The 16,755-nt window shown below is 44.8% G+C and overlaps 8 protein-coding genes across 8 annotated transcripts; 4 read left to right on the top strand and 4 right to left on the bottom strand.

Moving 5' to 3' along the window:
• Positions 1 to 667: 667 nt before the first annotated feature.
• On the bottom strand, positions 668 to 4,601 carry PAAG_07407 (calmodulin-binding coil-coil protein; the record flags this gene model as incomplete). Its single annotated transcript, XM_002790502.2, has 3 exons — positions 668 to 908; positions 1,056 to 3,907; positions 3,990 to 4,601. 3 exons carry the CDS (start codon positions 4,599 to 4,601, stop codon positions 668 to 670), a joined length of 3,705 nt encoding a protein of 1,234 aa, XP_002790548.1.
• A 383-nt stretch (positions 4,602 to 4,984) lies between these two features.
• On the top strand, positions 4,985 to 6,984 carry PAAG_07406 (hypothetical protein; the record flags this gene model as incomplete). The annotated part of the gene is made up of 3 exons (XM_015846216.1): positions 4,985 to 5,249; positions 5,347 to 5,546; positions 5,599 to 6,984. The coding sequence occupies 3 exons, from the start codon at positions 4,985 to 4,987 to the stop codon at positions 6,982 to 6,984; spliced, it is 1,851 nt and encodes a 616-aa protein (XP_015700651.1).
• Positions 6,985 to 7,385: 401 nt separating this feature from the next.
• PAAG_07405 (hypothetical protein) lies at positions 7,386 to 7,598 on the bottom strand (the record flags this gene model as incomplete). Its single annotated transcript, XM_002790500.2, has 2 exons — positions 7,386 to 7,471; positions 7,532 to 7,598. 2 exons carry the CDS (start codon positions 7,596 to 7,598, stop codon positions 7,386 to 7,388), a joined length of 153 nt encoding a protein of 50 aa, XP_002790546.2.
• A 1,056-nt stretch (positions 7,599 to 8,654) lies between these two features.
• PAAG_12395 (hypothetical protein) lies at positions 8,655 to 9,539 on the bottom strand (the record flags this gene model as incomplete). The annotated part of the gene is made up of 2 exons (XM_015847889.1): positions 8,655 to 9,015; positions 9,181 to 9,539. The coding sequence occupies 2 exons, from the start codon at positions 9,537 to 9,539 to the stop codon at positions 8,655 to 8,657; spliced, it is 720 nt and encodes a 239-aa protein (XP_015702493.1).
• Positions 9,540 to 9,851: 312 nt separating this feature from the next.
• Positions 9,852 to 10,239, bottom strand: PAAG_12394 (hypothetical protein; the record flags this gene model as incomplete). The annotated part of the gene is made up of 2 exons (XM_015847888.1): positions 9,852 to 10,009; positions 10,155 to 10,239. 2 exons carry the CDS (start codon positions 10,237 to 10,239, stop codon positions 9,852 to 9,854), a joined length of 243 nt encoding a protein of 80 aa, XP_015702492.1.
• A 293-nt stretch (positions 10,240 to 10,532) lies between these two features.
• On the top strand, positions 10,533 to 10,942 carry PAAG_07403 (hypothetical protein; the record flags this gene model as incomplete). Its single annotated transcript, XM_002790498.1, has 2 exons — positions 10,533 to 10,567; positions 10,759 to 10,942. The coding sequence occupies 2 exons, from the start codon at positions 10,533 to 10,535 to the stop codon at positions 10,940 to 10,942; spliced, it is 219 nt and encodes a 72-aa protein (XP_002790544.1).
• Positions 10,943 to 11,673: 731 nt separating this feature from the next.
• Positions 11,674 to 13,250, top strand: PAAG_07402 (hypothetical protein; the record flags this gene model as incomplete). Its single annotated transcript, XM_002790497.1, has 2 exons — positions 11,674 to 12,107; positions 12,179 to 13,250. The coding sequence occupies 2 exons, from the start codon at positions 11,674 to 11,676 to the stop codon at positions 13,248 to 13,250; spliced, it is 1,506 nt and encodes a 501-aa protein (XP_002790543.1).
• A 1,262-nt stretch (positions 13,251 to 14,512) lies between these two features.
• PAAG_07401 (ammecr1 family protein) lies at positions 14,513 to 15,744 on the top strand (the record flags this gene model as incomplete). The annotated part of the gene is made up of 2 exons (XM_002790496.2): positions 14,513 to 15,141; positions 15,255 to 15,744. 2 exons carry the CDS (start codon positions 14,513 to 14,515, stop codon positions 15,742 to 15,744), a joined length of 1,119 nt encoding a protein of 372 aa, XP_002790542.1.
• Between the last annotated feature and the right edge of the window lie 1,011 nt (positions 15,745 to 16,755).

Raw genomic sequence — 16,755 nt, 5'->3', positions numbered from 1 at the left:
CCTTCACGATAGAGAATACACGTTTATTTTGATGTTATGAGATGGTTTTTCTTTTCTTTTCTTTTCTTTTCTTTTTTTTTTCCCGTCTTTTTTTTATTTTTATCAGCGAGTTACGGGGCATTGATATATTACTCTTTTATCTTATTCTTATCGTTGATAAATTTAGCATATCTCGCCGGACTATCCATGTTGATTGATCAATGAACGTCGGGTTAGGCGATCCTTCAAAGATGCCGTTGTTAGCATGCACTTCTTTTTTGTTCCATTTGACCACAACTTATTTCCAGCGTTGACAAGGAAAGGGGGAAGCCCTGGAGGCTTCCACGCCTAGTAATATTACTGCTCTGCCGTAGAGTAAAAAATTCATCAGGAAGCGCCAATGTATAACGGACCGACTACCAAACAACCAATTTACCAAAAGAAGAACGCAGTGACATCAAGATGCAATGGAGATCGACGAAGGAGGGAAAGCAAAAAAAAAAACCCGTCTCATGGAGCAACAAGCAAATTGAAAGGGACTCTCTTAGCGCCGGGCCGAATATCACCGTGAAAAGACAAGACAAAAGTCAATATAAAAGAACGGAAGACCGATCGAATTGCATGGTAGAAATTACGCAAGGGGAAGGGATATTTAACAAGAAACTAATAATTAAATCAACCAGGTACTCTAATCTAACCGCGATTTCCTCCTCGTAAGCTCTCTCTTTTTCAATATCTCCGTCTTTGCTTTCCGAAGGTCCTCACCAAGGCTTTTCATCTTGCTCCATTCTGCACTCATCTTTTGCATACGGCAGACAGCCAAGACGGTGCTTGCGATAGCTTTGAGCTTATGGCGGGGGTTAAATTTCCTTCCCGGGCTGTGAGGCTTCACTCCCATCTCAGCGATCATCTTGAGATCAGTTTCGTTACTGTTAGGGAAGGAGGAGAACAGAATAATGTTAGCAGTGTCCGGATCAACAGCATTTTCCCAGTGAAATCGGAGATGTTAGAGGATGGAAGGAAGGGAAAAGTAGCACAAAATATGAATGCACCAACTATAAATGCTCTTAACATACCAAGCAATCCGAACCCGTTCACCCAGTTCCATCAACCCTTTACTCCAGGCCAGGTCCCTACGGAACTTCTCCTCCCTGACCAGTCGGGACCTTAACCACATAATCTCTTTACCCAAGCCTTTGATTTCCTTTGCATGCCGTCCTTTGCGTTCTGAGTGTTGTGTCAATTCGTCCAGGAGAGTATCATATCGGTCCTGTAACGACTCGAGCTCCCGGTGCGCTGCGTCTGCTTTCTTGAGAGAGAGAGAGCGTTCATCACGAACTCGACGAAGGTGGCTTCTTAATTCATTTACACGGGCGTCACGCTCGGAGAGCTGTACTGTCAGGGCCTCGGCTTTAAGGGTAGAAGACTTGAGCAATTCGTGGAGATCTTTGCGTTCTTCTTCATTAACTGTAGCAATTTGCAATTTGTAGTTCTGTGTCTTCAAATCCTTCATGGATTTGTGCATATCAAGAAGTTGATTGCGGAGGCTTCGCAGCTCGTCTTGGACCTTAACTGAGGTTGAGGGGGATGATTTCGGCGACCTCGAACTCAGCTCCTTAGCCTTGAGTTCATGATTATCTCGTTCCAAATCAACGATGCAAGCTCTGAGATCACGGATAGAGGCCTTCAGGGACAATTCGCGTTGAAGCGAATCCCTCTCTTTACTTCTCGCATCCTCCAAGCTTCGTCGTAGCATTGAAAAGTCGGCAGATAAAGACTGTTCCACACGAGGAAAGGAGCGATTATTCAATAGAGTTTCAAGTTCTTGAACTCGTAGTTCAAGCCGCTCAGCTTTGCTTTTTGTGGAAATGAATTCGCGATTACGACTTTCTGATGTAATGAAGAGTTTGTCTTGCAGTTGGTCAATTTCTGAAGAAAGGCGATTCTCCTCTACTGCCGCCCGGTCAATTTCAGAATCGAGGTCAGCTTGCAATTTATCCTTAGTTTCCAACAGAGTTTTCTTTTCATCTTTCAGGCGGCTCAACTCGTTCTCGAATCTTAACAAAGATTTTCGGAGATCAATCTTTTCTTGATCGAGACGGTAAGTATCATCGACATGGTTCTGAATTCTATTAATTTGGCTTTGCAATTCATCCCGTTCTGCTTCTAGTTCAGCGGATGACGTGCGCAGGTTATGAATCTCAATATTGGCGTTGGCCAACTTGTCTCGAATAGTCTGTCTCTCCTTATTAGCTGATTGCAGCTGTTTTTCCAATTCCAAAGTACTCGATTTGTGTTGGTTCCCGGCATAAGCTCGCTCTTCCTCCAAAGTAGCTTGCAAGACAACAATTTCATCTTCCAGCCCCTGCAATTTTTCTTTCAAGCTGCTTTCCTCCCGTTTAGCAACTCTTAACTCCTCTTTCGCACTCATGAGTTCTTGCCTCTGGCTTTCGGCGCTCTGGCGCCTAGATGCAATATCATCATTAAGCTCTTTGATTTGACGGTTCAGGAGCTGTTCCTCTCGCAGATGTCGTTCCTTTTCGCTGTCGACGATATTTTGTAGCTTTTCTTCCCTCCCGGAAAGAGTCGACTCGACTCCCTGCAACTTGTCTATTGTCCGCTTATACCCAAAAATTTGCTGCTCGACCTTTTCCTTTTGCAGCTCTAAATTCCGTTTCATGCTATCCCACCTATCCCTATCAGCTGCATGTTGGCCCTCTTGATCCTCAATATCGTGTTTGAGGGAGTCTATCTCGTCGTGTAGCTGATCAATCTCATTTCTATGCTGTAGTAGGAGTTCATCCTTATCGTTCATCGACCGTTCCCTTTCAACTTCGATTTGTTTTTCTAGATTTGATATCTTCTCTTTTGCCTGAGCCAAATCTCGCTGAAGACTAGCGGATTCACTTGTGAGGGCATCGTGACGAGTTTGAAGGACATCTTTTGCATTCTCACCACTTTGAATCTCGTCGTCGGCCTGACGTAAGCGGGCAGAAACGTCATCTCGTTCCCGCCTGGCAATATCTCGTTCATGGTGAGCCAAATCGAGATCGTCCTGCATTCTTGCTTTCTCGGCGGACAGCTCTTCCTTGAGTTCCTGAATTTTCTCTTTGAATTTGGCGGCCTGTCGAGTCTTATCCTGGAAATTTTCGTGTAGGATGCTGTGATCTTTTCGAAGTTTGTTTAGCTCTTCCTCCACCTTATGAGCTTTTTCTTCCAGTTGGCGGCTAAGTCCTTTGGTGTAAAAAGATTTGTCAGCCATTTCGTCCTGAAGCTCTTTTAAATCATCCACGGCTTGTTCCTTTGCTTCAACCGCTTCTTCGCATGCTGTTTTTGCCTGTCTAGCATCCGATTTAGCTTGTTCAAGGCTATTTTGTAGCTCTTCCAACTGTTGTTTGGCCCGTTGGAGTTCAGCCTCAAGCTCACTAGCCGAGTTCTTCTCATTGTGTTGGTTTCCTTTTAGACTTCCAATTTCGTCTCGTTGGTTGTCGATAAGTTCATTCTTTTGCCTAAGTTCATATTGCAGATCCTGTATCTCATCACGAAGTTGTTGTGCCTGTTCCGACTTGGTCTCCTTCAGAGTATCCAACTCTTCTTGGAGCTCGTGTAGTTCGTTTTCCTTACTCTCCAACTCTTCGCGCACCTGTTCCAATTCTTTTAGTGTATCTTCGTTGACATGCTTTCGATTTGCGTTTGCCTGAAGTTCTTGCATTTCAAGTTGGCAGTCTGCAAGATCCTGCTGTGCGCGACGAAGACTTTTTTTGCATTGATGTAAATCCCTCTCCATCGTAAGCTTCGTGACTTTAAGCTCAGTATTCTCTTGTATCGCAGCTTGCGCAAATTCAGGCTTTGCCAACTTGAAGTTCTGTTCCAAAAAGTGTATCTTCAACTTCAGACCGAAATTTTCCTTATCGAGTTTATTAATAACCTGCAGCACAATCGCAAATGTCAGTGATCTATAAAGAATGCCCGACTGTGCGCAAAATAGAAAGAAGGACTAAACACATTACATTTTCCTGCTCTCTTAGAGTCATCATATTGTGCCCGTCCCCCACGACGTTGCCATTTCGCCCCGGCAGAGCAGGCAAGGGCGTACTTTGAACGCTGCTGCTGGCCATCTGTGGAACGGGTGTAGGATCATTGTCAATGTTTGTCGACTCATCTCCATATCCGGTAACATCTATATTTGGCAATACAGGAGTATTTTCACTACTTCGATTTCCATCTCTCAGAGCAGCTGGAGTTTCTGGGCCAGAGTGCCTGAGCGTCGAATTGCGATTACGATGCAGGTTTTTTTTTGTGATGCTATTCAGCATAGGGGTAAACTCTCCCTTTGGAGGTGGCACCGTAGGGAGATTGCGCCGGTCGATGAGAACATTTCTTGTTGAATTCGGTTTCGAGCCTGCCCTAGGCGTTTTCAGACTAAGCTCCAAGCGTTTGCGACTCCGTCCAGTTTTCGAATCTTTGATTAGATCATGGTCTTTCGAAGGTGACTGAAACGAGTTTTCAACGGAGTCCAAAGCCGATAGATTATGTCGTGCGGCACTGCGGAGGCCATTTGTCAAGTATGTCGCGTTCGCATCAACTTCAGTGCGCGGGGTATCGATGTACGGGAATGGCATGGTAATCTATCGATGTTGGTTAACCTGATTCTAGCTGGACAGGTCGTATATTCATTATAGAAATCAGGAGGTGTCATTGAATGGCACAGAACACGTCATGCAACTCCACAGTTTAAAACCAAAAAGAAAACCAAAAAGAAAAAGAAAAATGGACGCGGTAGATGGTGGACGAAGACGTGTATTTGATGCTTCGATGTTTATAGGTAGCCTAATCCGGCATAGCGCAGTTCTAGGGCTTTGTGCCGACATATCTCGGGAAAACAATTGACCCGAGAATTATGCCAACTCGAGTGAAGTCATCATCAAATTTATTCTAAGAGCTCGCGTAGCCATTGGATAGAAACAACAGCTATCTTGACCAGCCTTTGGACCAGACCATCAACATGGCACCGCCTACAGACGAGGATATTGAGTGGTTTAAATCCACATTTCACCCTATTCCTAAACCTCAGCTCCCAGATGATTGCATCGAATATTCGTTATACTGCATTTCTCCCTCCGGAGAGATTGACAGCGCAGCCGATGCTGACGTAGCTCGCTTGCGTCTGAACGATGTCCAAAAAGCTGCTGCAGAGCTTGTGGAGAGACTGTTGAAAGACTATATATGGCAACGCGAACCTTTTAAACTGGAGAGGATTCGCGAAGATGGTGAGCAGGTTCGTTTGTTCGCCCCGGATACCAGGTATTTCGAGGGCGTGTGGATATCAGAGAGCTAACAAATCTCATTCTCTCCCCGTTGCGACAGGATTGAATTTGCTCCGTGGGCGAACTGAATACGGCGACTCAATCGAAGATGAATGGGTTATTGTCTATATATTGCGTGAGTTAACAAGACAGTTTGAAGATCTATGGGTGAAAGTATCCGATAGTGATGGAGAATTTTTACTCGTGGAGGCTGCCGCAACCCTACCGTCCTGGCTTGAACCTGAGGTTGCGAATCACAGGGTAGGTCATGAATACCTCCAGAAAACGATTTTGATATTCTAACCCTTCACAGGTTTGGGTTCACAAGGAACAACTGATCATCATCAAGCCTGATAGGAGAGAAGGATCAATTCTCAAACCATTAACATTTCGACAAGCCAGGAAAATAATTCTTGAAGATCCTAAACGATTAATGCACTCTCCGATAATAGAAGCAGAGGCATTTTATCGACTTCGCAATTACCCGAAGCAGATCGCTGACAACCTTCACACGACTCGCATTACTGTTCCCCGAAAACTCGCGCATATACTACACATGAAGCCGGCTTATATATCTCCCGTAGTGGATGCGTTTTATGTCAGGGATCCGATATCTTTACGACCACTAAAAACAAAGGATATCAGTACGCTAAGATTCAAACCTGAGGATTTGGTAACCGTAAGCGTTCGATTCACAAGAGTTGGGTATGCGCAGTTAAAAAGTCAGGATTTCGAGTTGCCCCTGGCGTGGAAAGGCAAGATGCCCCATAAAACCGCGAAAGAGGATTATGCTCGCGCAGAAATGGGGATGAAAGTCACTAGCGGAATTGAAATGCTGTTATCAGATCCCCACAACCAGGATAAGGTGGCAGTGAGGGAAATTAACCTTACTTTAGAAGATATCGATACTGGAGACGAAAAACTACCTACAGATGATGAAATTGAATCGACATGGGAAAATCGCGAAGACGATGAAAAGTGGTTGGATATCAGCTTCGAGGACCTTGAAGAAGAACTAAAAGGCCGGCATGGTTCCAATCGGAATGCAAAATCAGCAGGCGCCTTTGGCGACCAAGCTGCTCAAGAGAATCTCCAAAGAATAGTGAAGCGGTTCGAGGAGTTTTTGAATGACGACTACGCCGGCTGTGATGGGGCTGATCTTATTGACGAGGTCGATTCTGATGACTTTGATATGGATAGTGAAGATTTGAGTAGCGATGGAGAGGACAAAGAAGTATCGTTTGACGAGGATGAATTCTCTCGAATGATGCATGAAATGATGGGACTACCGTCGAAGCATGAAGGTAGTGCCCGCCCCATCACATCGAAGCGGATCAAAGAGCTGAACTCAAATGATGATGAAAGTGAAGATGACAGCAAGGAGATAGAAGAACTGTCTAGGCAGATGGAGGCTGAACTTCAAGAAACTGGAGTTCTTGATTTGGATCCGAAAGGAAAAGGAAAACAAGACATTAAAGGGAAGGCACCTTCTCGGTCCAAGAGCCGGTCAGACGAAAACCATGACGAGGACGAAAAGGTGGGCAATGGCGAGGAGTACGACATTGACAATGTGGACTACAACCTTGCAAAAAACTTGCTTGAGAGCTTTCGTAGCCAGGCTGGCTCAGCGGGACCCGCAAGCAATTTGTTAGGCATGATGGGTATGAAAATGCCAAAGGATGACCGTGAATCGAAATAGATGGATTTAATGATTGCGATAGAATGTATATAACGAATTGTATTCCGTTGGTCAGCAGAAAAACTCGGGACAGCATTGATATCCACCGAGTGTTTACATATTTTGCTAATGTCAGGGGCTATATAAAGCCAAGTTGGGAACCAGGAAGGATACAGCTCAGAATCTGTACAGGAATGCAATGATCAATCAAACGATTTTAAACTACTTGTGGGCTCTAAAGCCAAGCTACTCCCACCAACAACTAGAAATGTCCGGGTTTATACAACCGCCATTGAATATGATGTTCGATGAGCTACCGAGAACACCCATCTACACCAACGTCGATAAATCCCCTCCAGCTCTTAAACCATCAACGATTTCCACTCCACACCAATTTAACCATTTGAACCGTTTCCACAGATTTACTTCTTCACAACAACTCCGGCAGGGTCAAAGGGGACGACTTCGCCGGCTGCATCTACCATTGCAGGTTCAGTGTCACTGCGGGCTGTAATATAGTTAGCATATCTCCCTTTCAGCTCCGAAATATAATCCAAGTTCAACATACGGTCCATGGTAGAAGGGGCGGCAATGGCAACAGCCAGAATGGAGAAGAGAGCAAAGATGAGCTTCATTTTGGAGAAGTGGATTATTGAAATCCTTTCCTTAGCAGCCCTCTTAATGGTAGAGAAGGGAGATTCAATAGGGATTGAAGGGTCGTTTCATTCAAGAGGAAAAGTCGACCAGCAACAAAAAGGAATGATTTTTGGCCGCAACAAAGTGGTCTTCAAAAGAAAACGAGAGGATGGAACAGAAGGAGAAAACAAAAAATAATGGTATAATTGCAACCTTCTGATAGATGCAAGAAGAAAGACAATACGGAAGGACGCAAACGAAAGCGATATATGGATTTGGAACATCGATTCTAATGGGGTCTGCCTGTGTATATACATCCTGCCAAGGAAACGAGTTGAAAAGGGTAGACTCCAATTTATGGAGTAAGACGACAAGTGTGACAGGTGTGTTATGGATAATAGCTTCTTCTCACATTTGAAATTTTGGATGCGCAAGCAGCATAATATGGCATAAGATCAAAGGCTTCACTAAGGGGTTGTGAGACAGTTGGCGGCTGGTCGGGCCCTGAATCCGAATCTTACATATTTATTTTCAATGCTGAGTGGTGGGTGTTGGAGAATGTCAGCGCTAATTTCTCAATTATCTATGAGAACTGTGAGCTCAACCGGTAACTAGTTATGAAGGTTGAGACATAGCTGAGACAAAAGGCTGCTTTCGAATAAACCCCTGAGCTGTCAGTGCCATGAGGTTGTGCCAAGTTTATTTTTGTGGTGCTGGGTATCGTGGACACCAGAGAGCAGCTAAATAGGCAACATGGCTTAAATTCCGTTTGATTTGTCGGTTTGGAAATTTGTCCCAGCGTTGAATATCTTCTCGAAGGTTAGGGTTGAGAATATGGGGAGATAAACTTTTGGGCCACGAGTCAGAGCTTAAACCTGAAAATCCACTAAACACGGGAGCCCCACTTAGTCTCCGATCACCTTCCAGGGCTTCGTCTTACCCAAGGACTCAAACGTCAGAGCAACATGAGGCGTTGTGCTTATTTCACATTTAAAACGAAATAATAATATAATGGTAAGAAAATATGATCCCACAGCACATGGATAAATGTTTGATTACAGGGTCAATTTTGTGACAAGCGGTGGGATATGGATCAACAAACAATAATCCCTCTCATAGATTTTCGATGAAGTAAACTTGCTGGGCCTCTTGCCTAGTTGGTTCGGATTTCTCGTATATCGCATCAAGAGTTTGCATCTACGCGATGCTATTATCATGAGAGATCCAATGAACTGGTTCTTGGCCGGTGACTTTGTCAACGACAGCTTCCAGTTGATATCAGCAATAACAAGAATAATTGTCAACTCAAAATTAATCTTCGCAAGGGCTTTAAGAGCGGCCTCAGGGGCTATACCGGTATGTGCTCCACCACTGTTCCGAGCGCGGTCCCCATTTGGGACCAAAATTGTAGTCCTTCTGGGTATGTCCGGAGCGTTTGTCAGTGATTTCGATGTGGTGGAAGAGGTGCGATATCACGAAGCTGGAGAGCAGGCGGATCAATTAGGCTAAGAAGCCTCTAGGACGAAATCGCGTTAACCTGCAGTAAGGGCAACACGCTTCTAAAAGGAGATTGTGGCATACTCCAGCTTAATCGAAATCGATGGCGCTTCCCTGAGCTTGGAAATGATGTAGCCAAAGTATGGCTGGTTTATATCGGTCAAAATGCCGCGCTTCACAAAACCCGAATCCTCAGAAACATTCGATTCAAGATACATAATTGCATCCATAAAGCCGTCTACTCGCCTATTATCTTGGAGAGGTCCTTGCCCTTTCAGGATTGTTTTGGCAGGTGTTTTCATCCTAGGAGAGGTAGAATGGACCGTTCCATATCTGCCAGACGTAAAGAACAACATGTGCAGCGGGATGGAAATGCCAGCGGAAGGCTTCGACAGCCACACACGATTGGTTTTTCTTTGCTGTTGGAAAGATGGAGATTGCATATTCCGCGTTTGAAGCAACAGGTTTTTCGATCAAAACATTATTTTCGGCATTTATTGCCTTTGAGCTCATTCGTTGATGACAATGTCGGTCTTACCCCAACTCTAGTGATAAATGCAGCAACAACAAATTTAATCAGAGACAAACAAGAAATGATGGTGAGTCCCACCAGCATGCATCTCGTTTGGCAGACTGATATAAACTGCATCCATCTCCGGGTCCTTCCAGAGAACTTCATACGATCCATTCGACCGTTCGATAGAATGTCTTCGCTGCTTTTTTGGCAGAGTTAATATCTCGTGATGCAATGGCCTTTAAGACAGGTATTGGATGTGACTTGGCTCTATTGGGTGAATGATCCCTATCGGATTAATCATGACGGTGGAAATAATACCCAGGTGGACAGCGTCTGGATTTTTGGAGCCCATTTTTGATGCTGGTCCGTGAGTAGAGCCGTTGCTGGAGAAATAATCTAGGTACTAAGTTAGCAGGCTAAAAAGAGACGGAGCTAACCTGTAATTAGCATCACCGTTTCTTTTTGCATTGGTAGCTGCTTCTAGAGTGCTTTAAATGGTTTTTCTTCTTATATTTATAAACTCCGGTAGGGTTGAATATACGTTTTGATGCAAAAAATGCTTTCCCTTCGAAGTCCTCAAGGCAGTCAGCATATCTATGTACTCGAATAGAGATATTACCTCCCATGATGTCATGACTACGGAGCATTCGATGCTAATTCATGGCACAGAAAGGCACAGTAAGAATGTTCCCTCCACCCCCTCATATCGAGGTTTCAAATTTTTGCATACTTCGTGTGACGTCATAAGGGGGCGGCTTCTTAAGATTCATAGGAAGTTCGAACCTCGTCTACTATACAGCATATAAATTCGTACAATATTGACTTGCCTCGTGATGAAGGTGGATTCACTAAGAGAGTGACTACGACTGAATATCTGTTGATAGTGTTGATACACAAAGGACAAGAGGCATATGGGATCATGCCAGCATCAACCCCCACGCCCATAAAATATCCGTGAGTCCTCTTGAAAAAAAAAAAAAAAAAAAAAAAAAAAAAAAAAAAAAAAAAGAGAGAGAGAGAGAGAGAAGAAAAGAAAAGAAAAAGAAAAAGAAACATGCATTCCATTGCTCAATGAGGAAAGAAGCTCTCGTTTACTGGGCTGTGCTAACCTGAACTTCTTGTATATACGTTGCTTCACTCCCTAGCGGTCGTAGAATCGGGTTAGCCACAATGGTAGCAGCGGGTTTCGGGTACTACTTGTACACGAAATCCCGGGCAAAACATGGACGGCTGATACAACCTGAGGAACGAGAGCGGTACCATGCCAAAGGACCACCACAAACAACAGAGGGCAGCGGAAAATCTGCTAGGGCAAAGGATATTCCGTGAAGCGGTGAGTGATCTGGATGCTGGAGTTCGCACACATATGCCAAATGGGCAAAGCACATAAGAATTGAGGATTGGGCTGATAAAATTTCCGGTACGCAGGAGGAACGTAAAGGCCACGACTATGAAGGACGATTGGGTCAAAATAGGGATAGTCAACCTGCATAATAAAATATGGACATATATTGCAAACCTAGTGGAGCTGTAAATCGGAAAAGAATGGTGGCAATTTCATAGTTCATGTTCATCACGTATCATGGTTAGTTGCGACAGAGTATTTGTAATAGCAAGGGTTATTATTCAAGAATCTCTTGGTGCGTTCAATCCCTTCACAATGAGTTGAAACCCGAGAAGGCTGGAATAGTTGGCCTGGAATGCTGGGAATCCTGTGGGGAGTGGGGGTATTTAGCTGAAAATCAATGTGGGGAAACTTCCCAGTGCTGGTGGTTAAGCACCTATCCAACATTTGTCGGAGCAGAACCCATGTCAAAATTCCGCGGAGAATCTTCATTATCCAGACATTGATCGGAGCTGTGAAACAAACGCTTTCTCAATAGCCAGTGGCACATAGCCCGAGGAGGACAGTGGCACGGTTCACCTGACCAAGATGACACTGTCCAACATCTCCGGGGTTGGATATGTATTGAATCTCAAGTCCATTACATATGAGCAGCTGGAGTATCAGGGCCCCTTAGTCAAGAAGAAACGGATGATTGTCGATATTTTGAACAATCATGGCACTGTTAGAAAATCTATCCACAGAAACAGTTCTAGAAATACTCCAGCATGTGGAGTCGGCCCGCGATCTTGCTGCGCTCTCGATGCAAAATCGACGCTTTCGTGCTATTATTGATATGCCAACCCGTCGCCGGTTTCACTGCATCCGCGTGCGCGACAAAAATCTAGACGAATGTTATAAGTTGCTTCTAGAGATCCTGCAAAAACCTGCCCTTGGCTTACTGGTTCGCGAGGTGGAGGTGAATAGGGTGAGTCGTTGGACTTTCACAAATGGCGACCCGTGTGAAAGAGGCAGCCAAGTCGAAGGAGGCGATGTCTCGCTCCTTAGGAGAAAAATTAGAATGGCAGGATTCAGCTGCCAAAGGGAGGAGAATATCATGATCGGGATCTTAAAGGAGAGAATGTCGGGATGGAAATCAAGTGAATCAACGTAGGCACCTCCTTTGGCGTATTTATTCAGTCGTCCAGTCTATGTTTTGTCTAATATCTTTCGAATGGCAGACATCTCTTCCCTGCAGATTTCGGGGCCATCGTAGGCATGCTGCTGCTCGCCTCGTGTCCAAACATCGCGATTCTGGAACTGGGCAACATTGCATTCCCAATAGAGGGATTTCTCACTCGCGCGAATGCGAAGAAAACGACAACTAGAGCTCTCCGGAATCTCCGCAAGGTTAGGCTAATAGGCTTAAACAACACCATGGACGATGATGATGCATTTTACCAGGACTACGATTTGACCAAGGTGTTGAAGTTTTTCCACAGATTACCGGCGATCGAGAAGATAAGTATCGAAACAATCAAGATCGGGGCGAATGGATTGTTCAAACTCAGCCCTGGCAAGTCCAATCTTCGCAAGATCCACATCTGCCATTCGAACTTGAATTCGCGATACCTTGCAAGAGTCATTGGACATTGCAAGGAGCTTGAAGAGTTTAAGTACACGATCGGGCAGCGGTGCGCCCTCTACCCGGCCTCCATAAAACCCAAAACACTGGGGAAAGCGTTGTGGAGCCATAGGAGCACTCTGCAAGTTCTTGACCTGGATCTGGATAATCATATCAGCTATGGCTACGGGCCTTACGACGAGTTTGAAAATGAACGTTACGATTTTTCTGATGCTTTCTTGACTCCCCAACCATCTGACGATGAGTTCAATAAGAATCTCGACCTTGATTGTATTGCCCAAAACACCTTTCGAATTCCAGGACAGGATAAATACGGTAAAACCATAGGGACCTTTGAAGGGTTTACCGTTCTCAGGCGGCTCAGCATTGGCGTAAAGTTGTTATTAGGTCCGGTAGAATATAACCGACGGTCATCATATAGGAAAACGCCATTGCCATTTCGGCTTATCGATTGTCTGCCGCGGAAGATAGAATATCTCCGGCTTCGTGGTTACAAGGCGGGAGAGAATGAGATGTACACCAGCTATGTGGAAGAGCTCATGAATGGTCAAGAAGAATGTTTTCCAATGTTGAAGGAAATCCATGGTGTCGAGAGGCACATACTAGGTGTGAAAACACCAGAAAGCTTGGAATTTTCCGACACACCGTATCATCCAAGGGACCCTTGAATGCTTGAAATTAGTACGAGGGCTGATGAAGACAACTACTTAAGCAGAAGGGGTTGTGCATACATAAAGGAGGAGGAGACTGCGGGAAAGTCAGCTTTTGGGCTTGATGTTTTGTCTCCTAAAGGATGAAGCAGATTCTACTAGGAGTATTGCTTCATCCCCTTTTGAGTAAAGGACGTTTAAATTTGGCCACTTTGATTGTCAACATTTGTACAGTCGGCCCGAACACCCCACATCATTGTTCTCATTTTCCATTCAATGTCGTCGACAGCTTCCTTGAGTGAGAGAAAACAGATGCTCAGTCAAAGGCATTTCGGTTATGTGTAAATTTGGTTTGCATATTCGGGATCCCTCATATCTACGCTATAACTATAGAACATATGAAAGCAAAGGCTCTGTTGCTGAAGTTGATCGGTTTCTGGGAAACATGTTCAGTCGCTCAAAACCGTGTACTCATGCTGCTGCCTACTCACTCACCTCTAGTTAGTGAGTGCGTCACACTGGAATGATAAAACAGCAGAATAATAAAAATCGAGAACCACATTAATTAAATAGCTTCATTCATCAACAATGAGTAACTAGCTAATCTAAAATAAAGAGATGATCTAGTTACATCATTTGTGTATGTGTGCCATCATTTATTCGCTTTCTTAGAGATTCCAGGGGTGGTGAGAGAAGGAGCATCATCGTTAATCTCTTACATTTACTCATTTCTCATGCATCTTCTTGTTTTATTTCCCTTTTTTGCAGCATTTCTCTTTTCTAAGCTCTTGATACGCGGAAGGATTTCAATCTCGCACGTTGGTTCGTTGGGGGGTGTGTTGGGCATATGTTGCCTGGGCAGCCGCCCCACCGCACGTGATTAGTGTATATAGGTCGTTCTAGCTAGCCTTTCATCCGAAGAGGTGATTGAACCATCCCAACTTCTTCTTCCAACCCTCGAGTCAAACGGTGAGGCTTGGGCTGTACTGCATGCAACCCGCCAGCCCCCAATGTCCTAGCAGTTAAGAAAGCGGATTTGTGAAGCTGGGAGCGAATCCAACTCCCAAAGCCCCAGCCTCCCGCTTCCAGTTAACTCCCAAGTTTTCTCCTCTGCTGCGTTGGCACCGCAAAAAGCTCCGCTTTTTGAAGGCCCTTTATAGCTCCTGGAGATATCGCGTGCGCGACGGTCATTGCGTTTCCACAGCTTTTCCACAGCTTTTAACATACATCTTTTTGAGATCGGAGTTCGCATCCTGTCTTTCCAGCTTCCTCGTTTTCTCATGGCTTCTCCTGCCCACTGCTTCTACTGCTTTGAATGTCTATATTCTTCTTTTAAAGGCACAGACCCTCCCAGTCTTGCAGTAGTTAAAGAACTATGGGAAGCTTTTGAATCTTCCAAGGAACTTCTTGCAAGTGCAGACTACGAGGATTCCACAGATTATTTTGAAAATGACCAAAACAAAGGCATCCGACCAAGTGCAGCAGTCAATGGAGGTCGATCGGAAGCGCCGGATGACACAAGCGAGGAGTCTGATGATGGAATCATGACTGGACTTGCTCCACAGAAAGCACAGTTACGGAGCATAAGTCGTCTTCAGGGAAACTCGTCATCCCACTCGCCCCACTCATCCAACTTATCTACTCCTTCTGCCTTGTCTAACAGCTCCTCGCGCTCTGTGCTGACAAGCGCGTCTTCTATGACTTCTATTAGCGAAAGGGCGTCATCCTCGTTTTCGAGAACGAAAGGAGTTGCCCCGGGACTTCAAACTGATAATGCTGACATTGCATACCCGTTATTTGTCACCTGGAACACTCTCTCCAGCAGCGGCCACAAATCACTGCGGGGATGCATAGGCACATTTGAGCCACAGGAACTAGAAGCTGGCTTGAAATCATACGCGCTCACATCGTATGTCCGATACCCTTACACTTGAGTTTTTTGTCCCCCTCCTGATCACCGCGCCTGCGGGAACCCTTAGCTTGATGTTTATAACACTCATGTCTAACAACCCCATGCTCCAGCGCCTTTGGAGATACTCGATTTACCCCGATCCCAGCATCTTTGCTTCCCTCCCTCTCCTGTTCCTTAACCCTCCTCTCATCATTTGAAACCTGCAGCGACACCCTCGACTGGACTTTAGGCAAGCACGGGATTCGCATATCATTTACCCACCGCGGGAGACGACTCGGGGCCACGTACCTCCCTGACGTAGCAGTGGAGCAAGGATGGACTAAGGAAGAAACTATGGAAAGTCTTATGAGAAAAGCTGGCTGGGAAGGCTACAGCAGCAGTAGTGGCGGCAAAGCGAGCCGTGCATTTCTTCGAGGAGGGCTAAGTTCTGCTAGCAAGGCAAACAATGCGGTGCAGAAGCCGTGGGAGGAAGTTTCAGAATTTAAAACGGTCAGGTATCAAGGCCTGAAAGCGAGTGCAAGTTATGTAGAGTGGCAGAAGTGGAGGAAATGGGTTGGGTCATCGAGTGATCGTCGGGAACTTTTAGAGTCGGGGATGTGACTTATTCGGGGACGTATACTTTTCTCCCCCTTTCTTATATTCTTTCACTCTCATCTCCTTTTCCCTACTTCTCGTCCCCCCTGAACAATGATTTATTTGTTCTACTCACTCATCTTAGACAAGATACACTGGAAAGTTGATAATAGAAAGCCGATGCGGAGTCGACTTAGTTATCCCTGCTGGATGTGGCAACTTTCAATAGAGGTGCAGGCAGGCCCAAGTTTTGATAAACGAATATCCTGAACGTCTTTTTATCTCTGCTACGTTTTCTTAATAGAGCTCCTTGTAACTTTTTTTTTTTAGCAACCTCTCATACAATAGAGGTAATAGTAATTGTCACAATCATAATGCTATCCCATCTTGGTAACTGAACTATCACTGCTTATGGACTTGTGTTACAAGCCAACACACAAAATTTACCCTGACGACATCAATGGTTTATGACTCTAGCTATAATCGCCAGGAACTTGAACAGGCGTCCTAGCATCACCACAGCCATTCCATGTTTGCTCCGCCGTCCCAAGATATACATGATATTTTCGTTTCGAATAACCCAATAGACACATTTCATAGAATAGAATATTAACTGGAGGGTAACCAAGTCATAAACAAGAGGGGTGATTGGTATATTGTTCATCATCATTGGGAAAGAAAATTGACATATAACCAAAATCATCAAGCCAGTGATGGTATGAGAGATAAAAGATATAAGGAAAACATAAACATTTGTGTGCACCTCCACTGATAGCCAGTCCAGAAGCATATATAATTAAAGCAAAGATTCTTTGCTCAGTTTCAGATCCGAGTCAAAATATTGAAAAGAAAAGAGGGGGGGAGGGGGGGGGGGAAATAACGTTGAAAATCGTCCAAAAAGAGATAATTTATGTCAGGAAGGGAATGGACGGAGGAAAAGAAAAGAAGAAGTCAAAGGGTGAATGAGAATCTTGTCGCAAGTTCTCGTTTAAAAAAAAAAAAAAAAAAATATCATCGTCGATGAGAGGTCGACTGCCA

The sequence above is a fragment of the Paracoccidioides lutzii genome, assembly GCF_000150705.2.
Source record: "Paracoccidioides lutzii Pb01 unplaced genomic scaffold supercont2.24, whole genome shotgun sequence".
Lineage (NCBI taxonomy): Eukaryota > Fungi > Ascomycota > Eurotiomycetes > Onygenales > Ajellomycetaceae > Paracoccidioides > Paracoccidioides lutzii.
Note: the sequence above shows the minus strand (reverse complement) of the source record. Positions and strands in the feature narration are given on the sequence as shown.